The sequence below is a fragment of the Gracilinanus agilis genome, chromosome 2 (assembly GCF_016433145.1).
Source record: "Gracilinanus agilis isolate LMUSP501 chromosome 2, AgileGrace, whole genome shotgun sequence".
Taxonomy (NCBI): domain Eukaryota; kingdom Metazoa; phylum Chordata; class Mammalia; order Didelphimorphia; family Didelphidae; genus Gracilinanus; species Gracilinanus agilis.
In genome coordinates, this window is record NC_058131.1 from 637,134,393 (window position 1) to 637,148,440 (window position 14,048).

General features: G+C 35.8%; 1 protein-coding gene across 1 annotated transcript; it reads right to left on the minus strand.

The window, feature by feature from the left end:
- Positions 1 to 969: 969 nt before the first annotated feature.
- Positions 970 to 13,528, minus strand: C2H10orf88 (chromosome 2 C10orf88 homolog). The gene is made up of 6 exons (XM_044662614.1): positions 13,350 to 13,528; positions 10,509 to 10,712; positions 7,576 to 7,645; positions 5,234 to 5,440; positions 2,982 to 3,463; positions 970 to 1,591 (listed from the first exon to the last, which is right to left on the minus strand). Exons 1-6 carry the CDS (start codon positions 13,526 to 13,528, stop codon positions 1,357 to 1,359), a joined length of 1,377 nt encoding a protein of 458 aa, XP_044518549.1. The 3' UTR covers positions 970 to 1,356.
- Between the last annotated feature and the right edge of the window lie 520 nt (positions 13,529 to 14,048).

Genomic DNA, 14,048 nt, shown 5'->3' on the forward strand with positions numbered 1-14,048 from the left:
CTAATGAAGACAGATTCACTTCTCCAAATAGTTTTAAATACAAAATTGGATCAAGAGTTCTCTGTACCACAGCTCCCCATATTACTTTTAATTTCAAAATCCCACTCAAAATAGTATGTGTTGGAAAAAGCTTGTTTTATTGTTTGAGTTTTTGTGTTTTAAATGTAGATGAACATTCTTTAGTGAATATTCTATAGGACTAAAGATTTACTTAGCCCTTGCTTAAGGAAACAATTCAACAAAAACATTAATCAAGAAGAAACATTATATCTCAAGAAAAAGGAGTCAAATTTTACCTTAAGCAAAAATATTACCTACCATTCAAATGTGTGGAATAATGGATTCTCATTCATCCAGATAAATGGTTTCAGAATGAACAGATTTGTTTTTAAAAGTGAACGTATTTTCCTAAACATATGCACTAGTAGCAAATTCTGGAAATGTGTCTGAAAGAGACCTGCAATGGCCCAAATCCATTAACTTAAACCCTGATAATCCTACCATGTATCATTATTTCATATTTAGTCATTTCAGCAAGTAACTGTGAAAGGAGAGACTTGACCCTGAACATAAAAAGAACTTCACTTTACTAATTAGGAATAGGGTTAGAATGAGCAAGCACAAATAAAATCATAAGACACGGCTTACTTAATGAACACCAGAGCCCAAAATGACTATTCTACCAATGGGGATACCAATGTTGATTTCTACTTCCCTCTTCCATACAACATAGCCTAGCAAGTATAATTTTACAAATGCCAAACGTTATAAATATAGTTTTCCATCTCAAGTAAACTATACCATGCTACATTTAAGATGGTGACCTAAACATCAAAGTCTCCATGTCTGAGAATATTAAATTTTCCAATAATGTTCAATTAGAAACAAAATAAAACCAACACATCTAATCTTTTTTAAAGCACTTTTTCATAACTTTAAAAATTACAAAATAATTAAGGTCATCATTTATATAAATAGAAAAAAAGTTGCTCTCTTTAAAAGGGTATATGAGATCACAGTTAATTTTGTTGAGCTGAATTAGAATTCTAAAAGTGGCTCTTTTAAAACAGCATCTTTTTAAGTAATAAAGCCATAGAAGTAAGATCTTATAAGAGTGAAAAATATTGCTAGTAAAAAATATTTTATGACACTATCAGGTTAACTTTTAGTGTGCAATACTGAGAATTACAGTAACAAGTGCAATAAAATATCAAACACTGAGGTTGTTCTACATTAACCAGAAAATAACCCTTGGAAGGCTATCAGACTGAAAATTTCCCTCCAAACCTTTTGGAAGTTTGGGGTATGTGTGCATGTGTCTAGCAGACATCTGTTGCTCATAACAGTATTAAGTAGTTATCTCTCTCCATTTGAGAGTCTCTCTCCAGAATCATAATGTTCTTGCGTCACCCGAGTAGATGTGGAATTGGAATTTTGCAGCAAGTCCATTAATAGAACAACTTTATTATCTATGTGCTCTTGTAATTTGTACATACGCTGGTCAATGTAGTCCATAAGTTTCTTCTCCATCAGTTCCATATTTTTAGAAATTATCTTTTCCAAGTAGGAACAAACAGGCTGCTGTTCCACTCTGTAAATAATAGAATAAGTTATCATTTTCTAGTTTCACCCAGTTCAGCCAACATAACATATTCTTGAATCAATTCCTCACCTCTCCTAAACTCCATTCCTCCCATGCCCAGTTTTTGCTACGTCTCCCACCTCATTGTGTCACAGGCAATTCAACATGTCCAAAATGGAAATCACATACCAGAAAATTCATTCAGCTACCTGTTCTAGCTAGTTCTGGCTCATCTTCCATATCATGCCACATCCTTCTCTTCACTCATATGGCTACCTTGTTCACACCCTCATCCTCTTTCCTGAACTAGTTCAGTAACTTCCTTATTGGTTCCTGGTTTTTAAGTCTCTCCCCTTTCTAATCTATCATCTATATAGCTATCAAAACCTTTTCCTATAAAGCTCAAGACTGGGAGTGTGGCCCCCATTTAAAATATTCTTAGTGGCTCCTTATTCCTTACAGGATAAAACAAAGTCCTCAACTTAGCATTTAGAGCCCTTGTTTTAACTCCAGTCTTATCTTTCAGACTATATCTGTTATTCCCCATCACAACCACTATATTCTAACCAAACTGGCCTAACTGCTATTTCTTATGGTACCTCTCCAACATTGCAGAGGTAGATGGGCATTCCGTCTTTGTCCTCCAAGTACCTCTGCATACAGAATGTCCCCTCCCACTTCTAAATGCACCTCTTAGAATTTTATCTTCCAAGTATCAGCTCAGGTGCCACCTCCTACTTGAATCCTTTTCTGACCACCTAGATGGGAGTGATCTCTCCCTGCTCAAAATGTCTTCCACTTACTTTTTTGATTACATGTTATATCGAACCAAGTAAGAAAATAAGGTTCTTGAAAAGATACTATTTTTCATTTCTTTGTTTCTCTACTACCCAGCAATGTGGTGAACATTTTAAGTACTCAATAAATGCTCATAAATTAAATCTGACCAGGAAAAACTCTCAATTTTTAGATTTAAACACATACCCAGTAAATTCCAGCCATTAAAAAAAAAATCTCCCAGGTTACTTTTGAATTTTGAAATTCAGATGAAAACTGAACTCCCAGCTTTAAAAATATTTTTATATCTCTCTGGTAGTCCCACCCAGAGCCAAGCTGAGGCATCTGTATATCTTAGACAGCATTAAAAAATTATCATTTTGGGGTAATTGAATTGGATAACTTTAAATGTAACATCACTAGACTATATAATATGAAGACAGGGAATATTCTAGCATAAAAATATATACATTTGTAAAAAGCAATATTCAAAAGTGAACCTTGTTAATACAAATAGTACTACTAAAAAACTTGAACCAGAATATGTGACACAGAAAACAACTGACAAAAGTTAGGTTCTCTCCAGTCACCATTCCCAAAACTATCATGTTATAAGACTTACCCAATGCTTACAACACTTTCATTTGGCTTTGTATTGTTTCCCTGAGGCTTATTCTTATCTCCTACTCGGAGATGGTTTACTTGACTACACAGGTTTTGAAGGAAAGGAAGCAGCTCAGAACTAGGTGTATTTGAGTTATCATTTGCTTTCTTTTGCAACCAAGAGGATATTAAAAATTTAAGATCATTTTCAGGAAGAATCTTATTTTGTTGTATAGTTTTATTCTCTTCAGGATACTGAATATTTCCTATATTTCCTCTAGCAGAAAGTTCTGTGTTTTTGTCCATGTAAGCTTTTATATCTTCTGTGACCGCTCCAGATGTCAATCCAAACTTACAAGAAAAAGATGGAGTGGATGACTTATCTAATACTCCTGAAGTTGTTGACTTGTGCAATCCATCAAGCATATGTTCATCTCCAAAAACAGCTGGGTCTTTCTTTCCCAAGATACACTGAAGTTGTTCTCCAAAAGGAATACAATTCTAATAGGAAAATACATATGTAAAGAAATATATTTTAAAAGAGAATAGTATGCTTAGCAAAAGTGCCAAAATGTTTACTTTTACAGTTTTACAATATTAAATAATTCCATCAGCATAGTAATTTTTATTTGAATGAGTCACTCTAAAGGCATTTCCCTATGTGGCCTTAATAAATGTACCCCCTTGAATCTGTTTCTTCTTTCTTAAAAAAAGTTTGGACTAAATGAGCTAAGGTCCTTTCTAGTTCTACTATGGTCCTATTAACTACTCAATTATAAAAAGTTAGTCATGACTACATTTAAGCAAGCTCTCTTGTCTTCCTCTGGAAAGTTGCAAAGCTCATAATTATTTTTTGCATAACTGCAAGACCTCACAGGAATAGATTTATGATAACCAACCTTAAAATGTGATTATCATAGTAATTTTATATCTGTGCTATTATTATTGCAATATATGATTGTAACAAGTGTGAGCTGTATATGACCAACTACTTCTTCAAACTATCTTTTTTTACCTATTATGTCATTTTTATTTTTTTAGTTTAGAAGAAATTTAATTTTTTTATGTATCATTATTTTATTTTTTAAATATTTTCCCCCTTATGTGTATAAATAATTTTTAACACTAATTTTTTTTAATTTTGAGTTCCAAATTCTCTCCTTTTCCTGACCCTTTTTCCCACCCTGAGATGGTAAGCAATCTGATATAGATTCTTTGCATAATCATATAAAACATTTTTCCAGATCAATCTTTTGGTGGAAGAGGTCTCAAATTAAAAAAAAAAAAAGAAGGAAATGAAATACAGTACATTTCGGTAAGCACTCAGAATTCACCAGTTCTTTCTCAGAGATAAGATGGCATTTTTCATCATGAGTCTCTGGGATTGTCTTGGATCACTACATTGCTGAGAATAAGTCATTCCCAATTGTTCATGAAGCAATATTGTTGTCACCATCTACAATGTTCTTCTGGTTCTGCTCATTTCTCTATGTATCAGTTTCAAGTAAGTCTTTCCAAACTTTTCTGAAGTCATCCTGCTCATCATTTCTTATAGCATCATTGTATTCCATAAGTATCATATACCACAACTTGTGCAGCCATTCCCCAATTGATGGACAGTGTCTCAATTTCCAATTCTTTACTACCACAAAAAGAGCTATAATAAATATTTTCTATAAGTAGGTCCTTTTTCTTTTTTTTTTTTTAATCTCTTTGGGATACAGACCTATAAACTATCTTTTTGATATAAGGAACAAAATACTAAATTGGTATATTTGCCATGTATTCTTCTATTTGATCTATAAGAATGCCTTTTTAAAAAAAATAAGAGAATAACTTTAAACATAATAACTAGGCAATGAATTCCAGGGAGAAAAAAGACAGATTCTTTATTATAGAACATTTATCAAGGGTTGCTCCAAGGAAGAGAAAAAACAAACCTAATGACTGAACTTAAAAAGCCCAAGTCCCTAAAGCATCTTCTATCTATAGGGAATCATAGTAAAGTCTAGTCTTTAAAATTACAATTTTAATCCATTAAAATGAGTAGTTCATTGAAAAGTTAAGATCTAGAGGAAACATTCTAAAAGCAGGCAATGTATATGCTTTTTTAAAATTCCCTAAAAAGCAACTGCTAAATCAATGGAAAAAGGGAAAATATACAAAGATTCCTAGAGTCACTGAATTTTTTTTTATTAAGACCAAACGTTTCATGTAATTTTCCATTAATTTCTAAATAGTTTCCTAATATCATACAGCATGATGACTTACTCGCTGTTGAAATCGAACCATGTTCATCAGTTGTTGAGCACCTGGTGATAATTTTGATCCCATGGATTCCATCATGGTTTGAACCCTGTCTAGATCTATCCTTGATCCTAGAGCAGGAAAACTTGTTGAAGAATTTGCAGAAACTGTCCTTACTTGTACTATAATTTTACTCACAAATATATTTTGTTTATCACCAAAAGAAAGTAGCTGTTAAAAAAAAGTTTTTCAGAAAATTAGAATGAGATAGTTATACATTTTTAAATATGTCTAAAATAATGTCTACATGGTAACACTTCAAGAATAAAATTTTCCTTTTGGTGTTAATTTTTGATTATTTTAAAATAAATTACAGTTCTTATTTATTCCATCTCTGATACTCTGGAACTTGCCACTGTGTTATTCCCCAAGGAGTTTATCTATGAAAATTCTTAAAAGGGTTCTTTTAAGTTGAGTCAATTGCAGAGAACCTTCCAGCAACATATCAGTGAGATTCTAGGATGTTAAGGACACTTTTTAAATTTATTTTTCCCCAATTTTTTAATATTCATTTTCTTTAAAATTTGTAATACCGAATTATCTCCCTACTTTTCACCTTCCCTCTTTCCCACTCTCCTTTCTTGAGAAAAAAGCAACCTAATACAGATTTTACTTGTGCAATCATATAAATATTTTTCCACATTAGTCATTTTAAGATACAATGTTTTAACACTATTAACTGCTATAAGTGGGTCAGACACACAACCCATTTAGCTCAGTATTTTGGCTTAGAGAGTAACACAAAGCAAATTGTTAAAGGTTATCCTTTCACAAGACGAAGTTGTCTTTTAACCTCACAAAGATTAGAGATACCTTAGTATCTCAGGCATTTTGGTTTCCATTAACTGTGAATGTTATTCATCAATTATTCCGAACATGGCAGGTTTCTTAGCCATTTTTGTAATGGACCTCTCCAGAAGTATGGTAAAACCAATGGACCCCTTCTTAGAATAGTTCTTTTAATGGAATGTAATAAAATACATATAATTACAAAGGAAACTAATTATACCAAACTATAGTTACCAAAATGATTTTAAAAACAATTTCATGAAAATCAGGTTAAGAACCTCTGTTCTAAACTGATTCTAATCATTTCAATCAATAGCACTTTTGTAGGTAACAAGTTACATAAAGTTGAATACCAGGTATTTTAAATAGTAATTCCTTTCACTTGTCCTCAACTCTCTCAAGCTTAATAGGAAACCTCATAGGATTTGGTGAAAAAGTTGGTATCCACTTGATTCATAAAGTATTATATGAACTTTCCAGGCTGACTCATCCTAATCTTCTTGCTGTATCTGAATAAAGCAGCTCTCACCCCCTGAATGTTTTGTTGTCCTGCAGTGAATCCTATCCAGCCATGTTAATTTTTTCTTAAGAATCACTCATAATCAGAGAATTCCAAGGATACAAAGGAAAAAGCATATTTTATTACTTCCAGTACCCTTTAAAACATATATGACTAGGGCAGCTGGGTAGCTCAGTGGATTGAGAGCCAGGCCTAGAGACAGGAGGTCCTAGGTTCAAATCTGGCCTCAGACACTTCCCAGCTGTGTAACCCTGGGCAAGTCACTTGACCCCCATTGCCTACCCTTACCAATCTTCCACCTATAAGTCAATACACAGCAGAAGTTAAGGGTTTAAAAAAAAAACATATATGACTAGTCACAAAAGTAAAAATATCATATATATATATATATATATATATACTAGCAGCTATAAAATATATGCAAAAAAATTTTGAGAATTTTAGGGAAAAACTTAAATTTTTATGGTTTCAAATGAAAATTGAATAAAACTAAATTCAATTATGATAGCTAATGATAAGTGCTAATATTTATTTTTTAACTTTAAGGTTTATGAAGTGCTTTACACATATATCATGAGTTAGGTATTATTTTCACTTTACAGATAAGGAAACTGAGGCTAAAAGAGATTAAGTGATCTGCCTAGCATCCAAGGCAGAATTCAGATTTTTTCTGTCTTTATTCCCAATGTTCTAGTCCAGTGAAGGGCAAACTACAGCCTGTGGGCCAGACAGGGCCCCCAGAAATGTTCTATCCAGCCACTCAACATTATTCCTAATCTGACGAATACAATGAGTAGGATACAATACAATGAAACTTCGAAAGAGTTGCCTTAGAAACAGACTGACAGATTAGCATTTCCTTTCCCTTGGCCCCCCCCTTTAAAAAGTTTTCCCATCACTGTTCTAGTCAATATACCAAAATGAAAAAAGTAAAATACTGAAGTAACTTTAAAAGTTAAAATTAAACCTTTAAAAGACTATTAATGAAATGCCTTACCTTAATTTTACAAGAGTCTGTGGAACATTCTAATTTTAGATATTTCTTATACAAAGTAATCTCATTTTCACTAAAAAAAAAAGAAGAAATAATAATTTTTTATTCCATGCATCATCACTTTTTAATGTCTTATATTTCAAAATTAAATATTAATGAACCAACATTTAAAGAAATATGGGCACTATTTTCCAGCACTCTGCCACCAGATTCAAAATGGTGGAAGAACAAGGAAAGAATCAGTAAATCTTCCTTTCACTGACTTCTAAGTCAAAAAATGCAGCTTCAAATCCATTATCTCTCCTTCCAATCCATATGACAAAAACTGCCACAAGTCACTCCCTACCCCCAAAATGTTTAACAATTCCCCAATGCCTACTAAACCAAGCCCACAAAATTCAAATTCCTTGGTCTGACATCTATTTTCTTTTTTTTTTAACTGTGTTTTGAGCCATTTTATTTTTATGCTGTAATCATTTCCTAGTAACTCCCCTATCTCCTGCCATAGTTAACTACTCAAAAAAGTTAGGCAAACCACATGATTCTATAATTGGGACTAACCAAGTACATTCTACATTTACCAAAAGAAACATCAGCCCTCTGGAACCAGAAATGGTCATGATCTAAACTCCACTGGCTTTTAATGCTATCTTAATTTACATTATCACAGTCATTGTATAAACCAATGGTCGGCAACCTTTTTGGTGTGAGAGCCATAAACGCCTGCAGAAGAAGAAGGATGGAGGCAGAAGGCGCTGGAATATGGGGTGGGGGCTGAAGGGCCCCCTGGGGCACATCCTGGGGCTCTGCCCCAACTGGCTGGTCAGGAGGTGGAGCCAGATATGGCTCGAGAGCCATTCGTTGCCAACCCCTGGTATAAACTGTTCTCCTGGTTTTGATTTCTTCATTGTACATACAGGTTTCATGTTTCTCTGAATTATTCATATTCATCATTCCTTCTGGTAAAATAATAACATGAATAAACCAATTTGTTCAGTCAATGTCTAACAGTTGTTTTAAGTGTTTTGCTAAAAAACATTGTTGTGAATATTGTTATATATGGGGCATTTATTTCTCTCACTGGCCTTGCTGAGTTTGGTTCTCTGGCTTGATATGAATAGCTGAATAATTTTCTCATGTGCTTCCAAATTTCTAGTTCAATGAACTCTAATAACAGTGTTCCAGGCTTTCCACATCCTGAATAGACCCCCTTTTCTAGCTTTCTTCACACACAACCCAGCTATATCGACCTACTTACTGGTCTTTAAACATGAAAGAAACTCCATTTTCCACTTAGCTGTTCCAGGGGATAGAGATTAGGCCCAGTATCTAGAGGATCTGAGTTCAAATCTCATCTCAAGTATTTATTAGCTGTGTCCCTAAGCCAGTCACTTTACCAGTTTACCTCTGTTTCTCTAACTGTAAAATGGGCTGTTTTAACCAACCTCCCAGGGTATTGTTGTATAGTTCAAAATGGAATAATATTTTTAAAAAGATTAGCATAGTACCTCGTACAAAGCAAGAACTCTATACCTTTTTCCTTTCCTCTCTCTTACCTTTTCACTGCTTGGTTTCTCATGCCTACAATGTTCTCACTCCTCAATTCAGCCTCCTAGATTCCCTGCCTAAGCTTAAAATACCTCTTTCTCTAAGAGGCTTCTACCCCTGTGGTGCCTTCCCTGGGATTGCCTTCCATTGCGTTTGAGTGTGTGTGTGTGTGTGTGTGTGTGTGTGTGTGTCTACCCCTGTGGTGCCTTCCCTGGGATTGTCTTCCATTGCGAGTGTGTGTGTGTGTGTGTGTGTGTGTGTGTGTGTGTAGTCAAAAGACACAAATATTTTTTGTTGAATTTCCCTCAGAATTCACGCTCTGGAAGGACAAAGACTATTTTTTACTTTCTTTGTATTCCTAGCACTGGGCACATAGTAGGCACTTCATGCTTGTGGATTGGAGAAGCTCTAGTTTGTGTTAGTGGAGGAAGAAATATAGAAAGGGAATTATAGATCTTTCATAGATCGGTGTCTAGTACTTTGTGTTATTTATTTATGTAGCCATCTTAATTCTCCTATTAGATCTTATATTTCTAAAGAGCTGGGACCAAAAGAAATATCCAATGGACAAACATTCCTTACATGTAGTTAGTAATAATGGCAAGAATGTCCTGCTTCTGACTCTTTATATTACTTATCTGTCACAGCAGGAAGGTCTCTGTTTCCCTTTATAAAAAAAGAGGCATGAACAAAGAAGGAAAAGAGCAAGAGTGAAATTACTCAAGTGGAGAGAGAAGCAGCCTGTCTGCCCCTGTTTGGAGAGAGAAAAGGGAAAAAAAAAAACTTCCATTACCTAGAAGGGACTAAAGACCAAGTATTTCCAACTTCAAAATTTGTCAAACATCCCAGTATACATTTTCCCACATTAAAAATGGGAAAATAAAATACTATTATTCAGGGGCATTTTGAGCTATATATAGGCTTTTGTAGGGAGCATGAAAACTTAACCAACACATCTGATTTTGTTTATATGGTAAAAGTCATTTGAAGTTCTAAATAACCAACTTGCAAAAAAGCTTTTGGACTATATAACCCATTTGAAAATTGGAGGCAGTATGGTGAAGTACAAAGAGCATTAGAGTTAAGGTTGGGAGACCTGAACCCTGCTCTGGACAATGTTTCTAGCTAAATGTGATCTCTAGAGCTCCGAGCTCTATCAGGCTGGAGGTTGGAGGTAGGAATAAAAAAATCTAAGATCCCTTTTAATCTCTAAAATGCTGGTTTTTGGTATGCCTTTGTAACCTCAACAGGATCATTGTGTACTTTCTCAATAAACATTTGAATAATGAATTGAATACTGATTCAAGGGTCACTGATTAGTCAAAGATCTGGGATAATTAAAATATAAGCAAAAGATTTAGAAAAATTCGAATTTTAAAGACACAAACCTGTTATTCTGGATAGTACAAACATTCTCTCCTCTACTGGTTCCACAATATTCCTCTCTGGCATACACTTCCATATTCCTCGCTTCACTTAAAATCCTGAGTGAAACTATTTCTTCACATCTGTGAGGATTACACTTCAGGTATAGGAAGCAGAAACTTTCATCTTCATTGTCCACTTTCCTCTTCAAGAGAACAAGATCCTCACTGAAAAATGATTGTCAATGTATATTTAGTTAACAGTATGAGCCATTATTGGATATTATAACTTTTGAGTTTTTAACACCAAGTTATGCCCACAAACTGAATTCTATACTGCCAGTGCAGGTTGACAAACTACTAGCTTTTCTGGGATATCATCCTTCTAACTTTCTGTATTCTCCATTCTTTTTTTTTCCCCTTTGCCTTTCTTTTTTTCTTGGTAAGAAGCAATAGAAAAATGTGAAAAAAAAAAAAGTAAGAAGACTTTTAAAGATCTTTTTTCAATTCTAAGAAAGAAAGAAAAAGTTGCTTTTTGGAAACTAAGCAAGTAGCCATACATACACACATACACCCTTCCCTTAGGAAATGGTCACAACCTATTTTGGACAATTTCCTCACCTGTAAAATAAGCATAATTAGAGGAAAAGTCAATAACCACTGAGAATTTAGAAATACCTTCAAGGTACTATTTCTGAAAGAAGTAAAAAGACAAGTTTTTCATTTTTGTTTTTTTACTGAATTAGGAGTAAAACATTCAGATAGAGCATGTAACAACTGTAGAAAAATATTATTCATAGCAAGCATAGGGGAAAGAAGGAAATTGAGTCCTGACTCTACCACTTACTACTTGACACTGGGCAAATCATTTTAATCAATTTGAACCCCATTAGTAAAATGGGGCTAATACTTGCCCTATGTTACAGAGTTTATAACATCACAAGATTTTGAGCTGAATAGATCATCATATCTACTCCCCTCACTTTAGAAATGATTAAATATTAATAAGTATAATAAAACAGCTGACATATATATCAAGAAAAGGTTTAAGAGCATTTCACATACAGTATCTCATCTGAACTCCACATCCCTCAGATAAGTATTACAGACATTTGGGGGCAGCTAGGTGGCTCAGTGGTTTGAGAGCCAGGCCTAGAGACTGGAGGTCTTGGTTGTTCAAATCTGACCTCAGACACTTCCTAGCTGTGTAACCCTGGGCAAATCACTTAACCCCCATTGCCTAGCCCTTACCGCTCTTCTGCCTTGGAACCAATACTAAGGCAAAAGGTAAGGTTTGTTTTTTTGTTTTTTAAAGTATTACAGACATTAGTTAAAATGAACCCATTGTACTGAAACATTGGGAGGCTAGGTGATCTGGCTGGTCATACAGACAAAACAGAGTTTTGAACTTACTGCTCTTCTACACAATATCATGCTAGTAAAACATGAAACTATGAAAAAAAACACTATGAAAACATAAAATGACTTCCCCAGGTCATAAAGGTGAAAAAAGAAGCAGAGCTGAGTCATGAACCTAAGTCGTCTGACAAATAGTATTCTTTTATAGTATGCTACCTTCTTCTTTTGAGACACTTTGCATGCTGTAAAGCTCAATAAAAATGTGAGCTATTGGTATTATGAAAACGATACTAGGTTACCGAATCCCCTCTGCGCACATGTGTATGGGATCATAGTATTTAAACTGGAAGGGACCTCTTTATTGAAATAAATGTATCTTTAAAGTCTGCAAAGTGTTTTGTACCTATTATCTCCTATGAGTCCAATGACCTTAGAAGTAGATACCAAAAGTATTGTTATCTTCATTTTACAATTTAGGAATTTGAGGTTCAGTGAAGGTAAATCAGTTGCCAATGATTGAACAAGGTAGGATTTGGATGCAAGTCTTCCTGATTCCAAATTCTATGTGTAGTACTATATCCAATAGTCTACATATCCAACCCCATTATTTTGCTGATGAGCAAACCAAAGAGGTTAAGTGGCACTATGTACAAACACAGAAATATCTATTCATCTACTCACACACAAACAGATATAAAATACAATATAATGTATTTGTTATGCAAATATATTTATACAATACATAACATACACAAGCCTGTATACACACATATGTATCTGGAAAGAATAATGAATCTGATGTCAAAGGAGAGCTGGGTCCCAATTCCTATTCCTACATTATTAGCTGTCTAATCAGCTAGTCAATAACAATGTAGTAATCATATATTCTGCACCAGGCACTGTTCTTAGAACTTAGGATATAAAGTGAGTCAATAAATATCTATTAAGTGCATCCTGTAAAAAAAGTTCTTGTTCTCGAGAAATTCACAATCTAATGCGAACAATTCTATACATACAAGCTATATACAGGCTAAGTTGGAGATAATCAACAGAGAAAGAATACTGACATTAAGGGGTAAGAAAAGATTTGAGCTGGGACTTGAAGATATGTCTATGCCTGTCTTTACCTGGAAAATGAAATTAGCAATAACTGCACCACCTACTTCAGAGAGTGATTTGATATGCTTTCTACATATTCAGTTCATTTTCAAATGCACTCACACCTTCCCGTGTACATGCCTTTCTGCGTGAACCTAAATATGTATGCATGTGCATCTATACACAAATCCACATACATGACCTAATGTGCCCGTGCACACACCTGTCCACATATACACCTGGGGCACACGCTCCTCTCCCACCGCCTTCTCTAGGGTCCGGCTTCGGAGAAAGGCTCTTGGAGCCAGCCCTCTCTTCCCTCAGCCTGCAAGCTCTCCCACCCCAGCCGGGGCTTCAGGAAAGCAAGGAAGAGATCCCCGTTCCCGACCTTCGCGTCCCTTCACCTACCCCGGAGCCGGCGGCCCCAGCACCTCCTCATCCCTGCCGTCTCCGCCGCCACCATCAGGGCCTTCCTGGCCAGCGTTAATCAGGCGAAGGCTCTGGGTCAAGCCCCATCGAGGAGCCTCCCAGGAGGAAGAGGCCACCAAACGGGGAACCTCCCCGCCGTCCTCAACCCCAGGCTCCATGCAGCCCTCAGGCCCTTCAGGCTGATGCCACCTCTGCCTCCCGCGCCAACCGTTCCCTTCCCGCCCTGGCTGGGCCGGGACGGCCCCACCCCCACCCAGAACTCGGACCGAACCGAACTGACTGGGGGCCTGAGGAACTTCCCTATCAGGGGCACGTGTTTCAGACCGGGCAAAGTTCGCAAACGAAAGGGCCACTTCCGGATACTCAGCCAGCGAATAGATCACGTGACCCAGAAGGGTCGGCTACAAGCTACGCATGCGTACAACCCGGGCCGCCCATTTTTTTTTTTCCCCCACAGAAAAAGCTGAGGGAACGAAGCAGGGGAAGGAACCAAAAGGAAAGGACATGCGCATTTCTATCCAGTTCTTCACATCCCCTTCTTTCCTGCTTCATTAGTTCGTTCCACCAAGCTTTATTAAGCCTCAGCTGTGGACTAGAAGCTATGTCAGACGCTGGAAATAGAAACGCAAACTTTCCCAGAACTTAAAAACCTCCTTCTCCTTTGCTGAATAGGGAAAA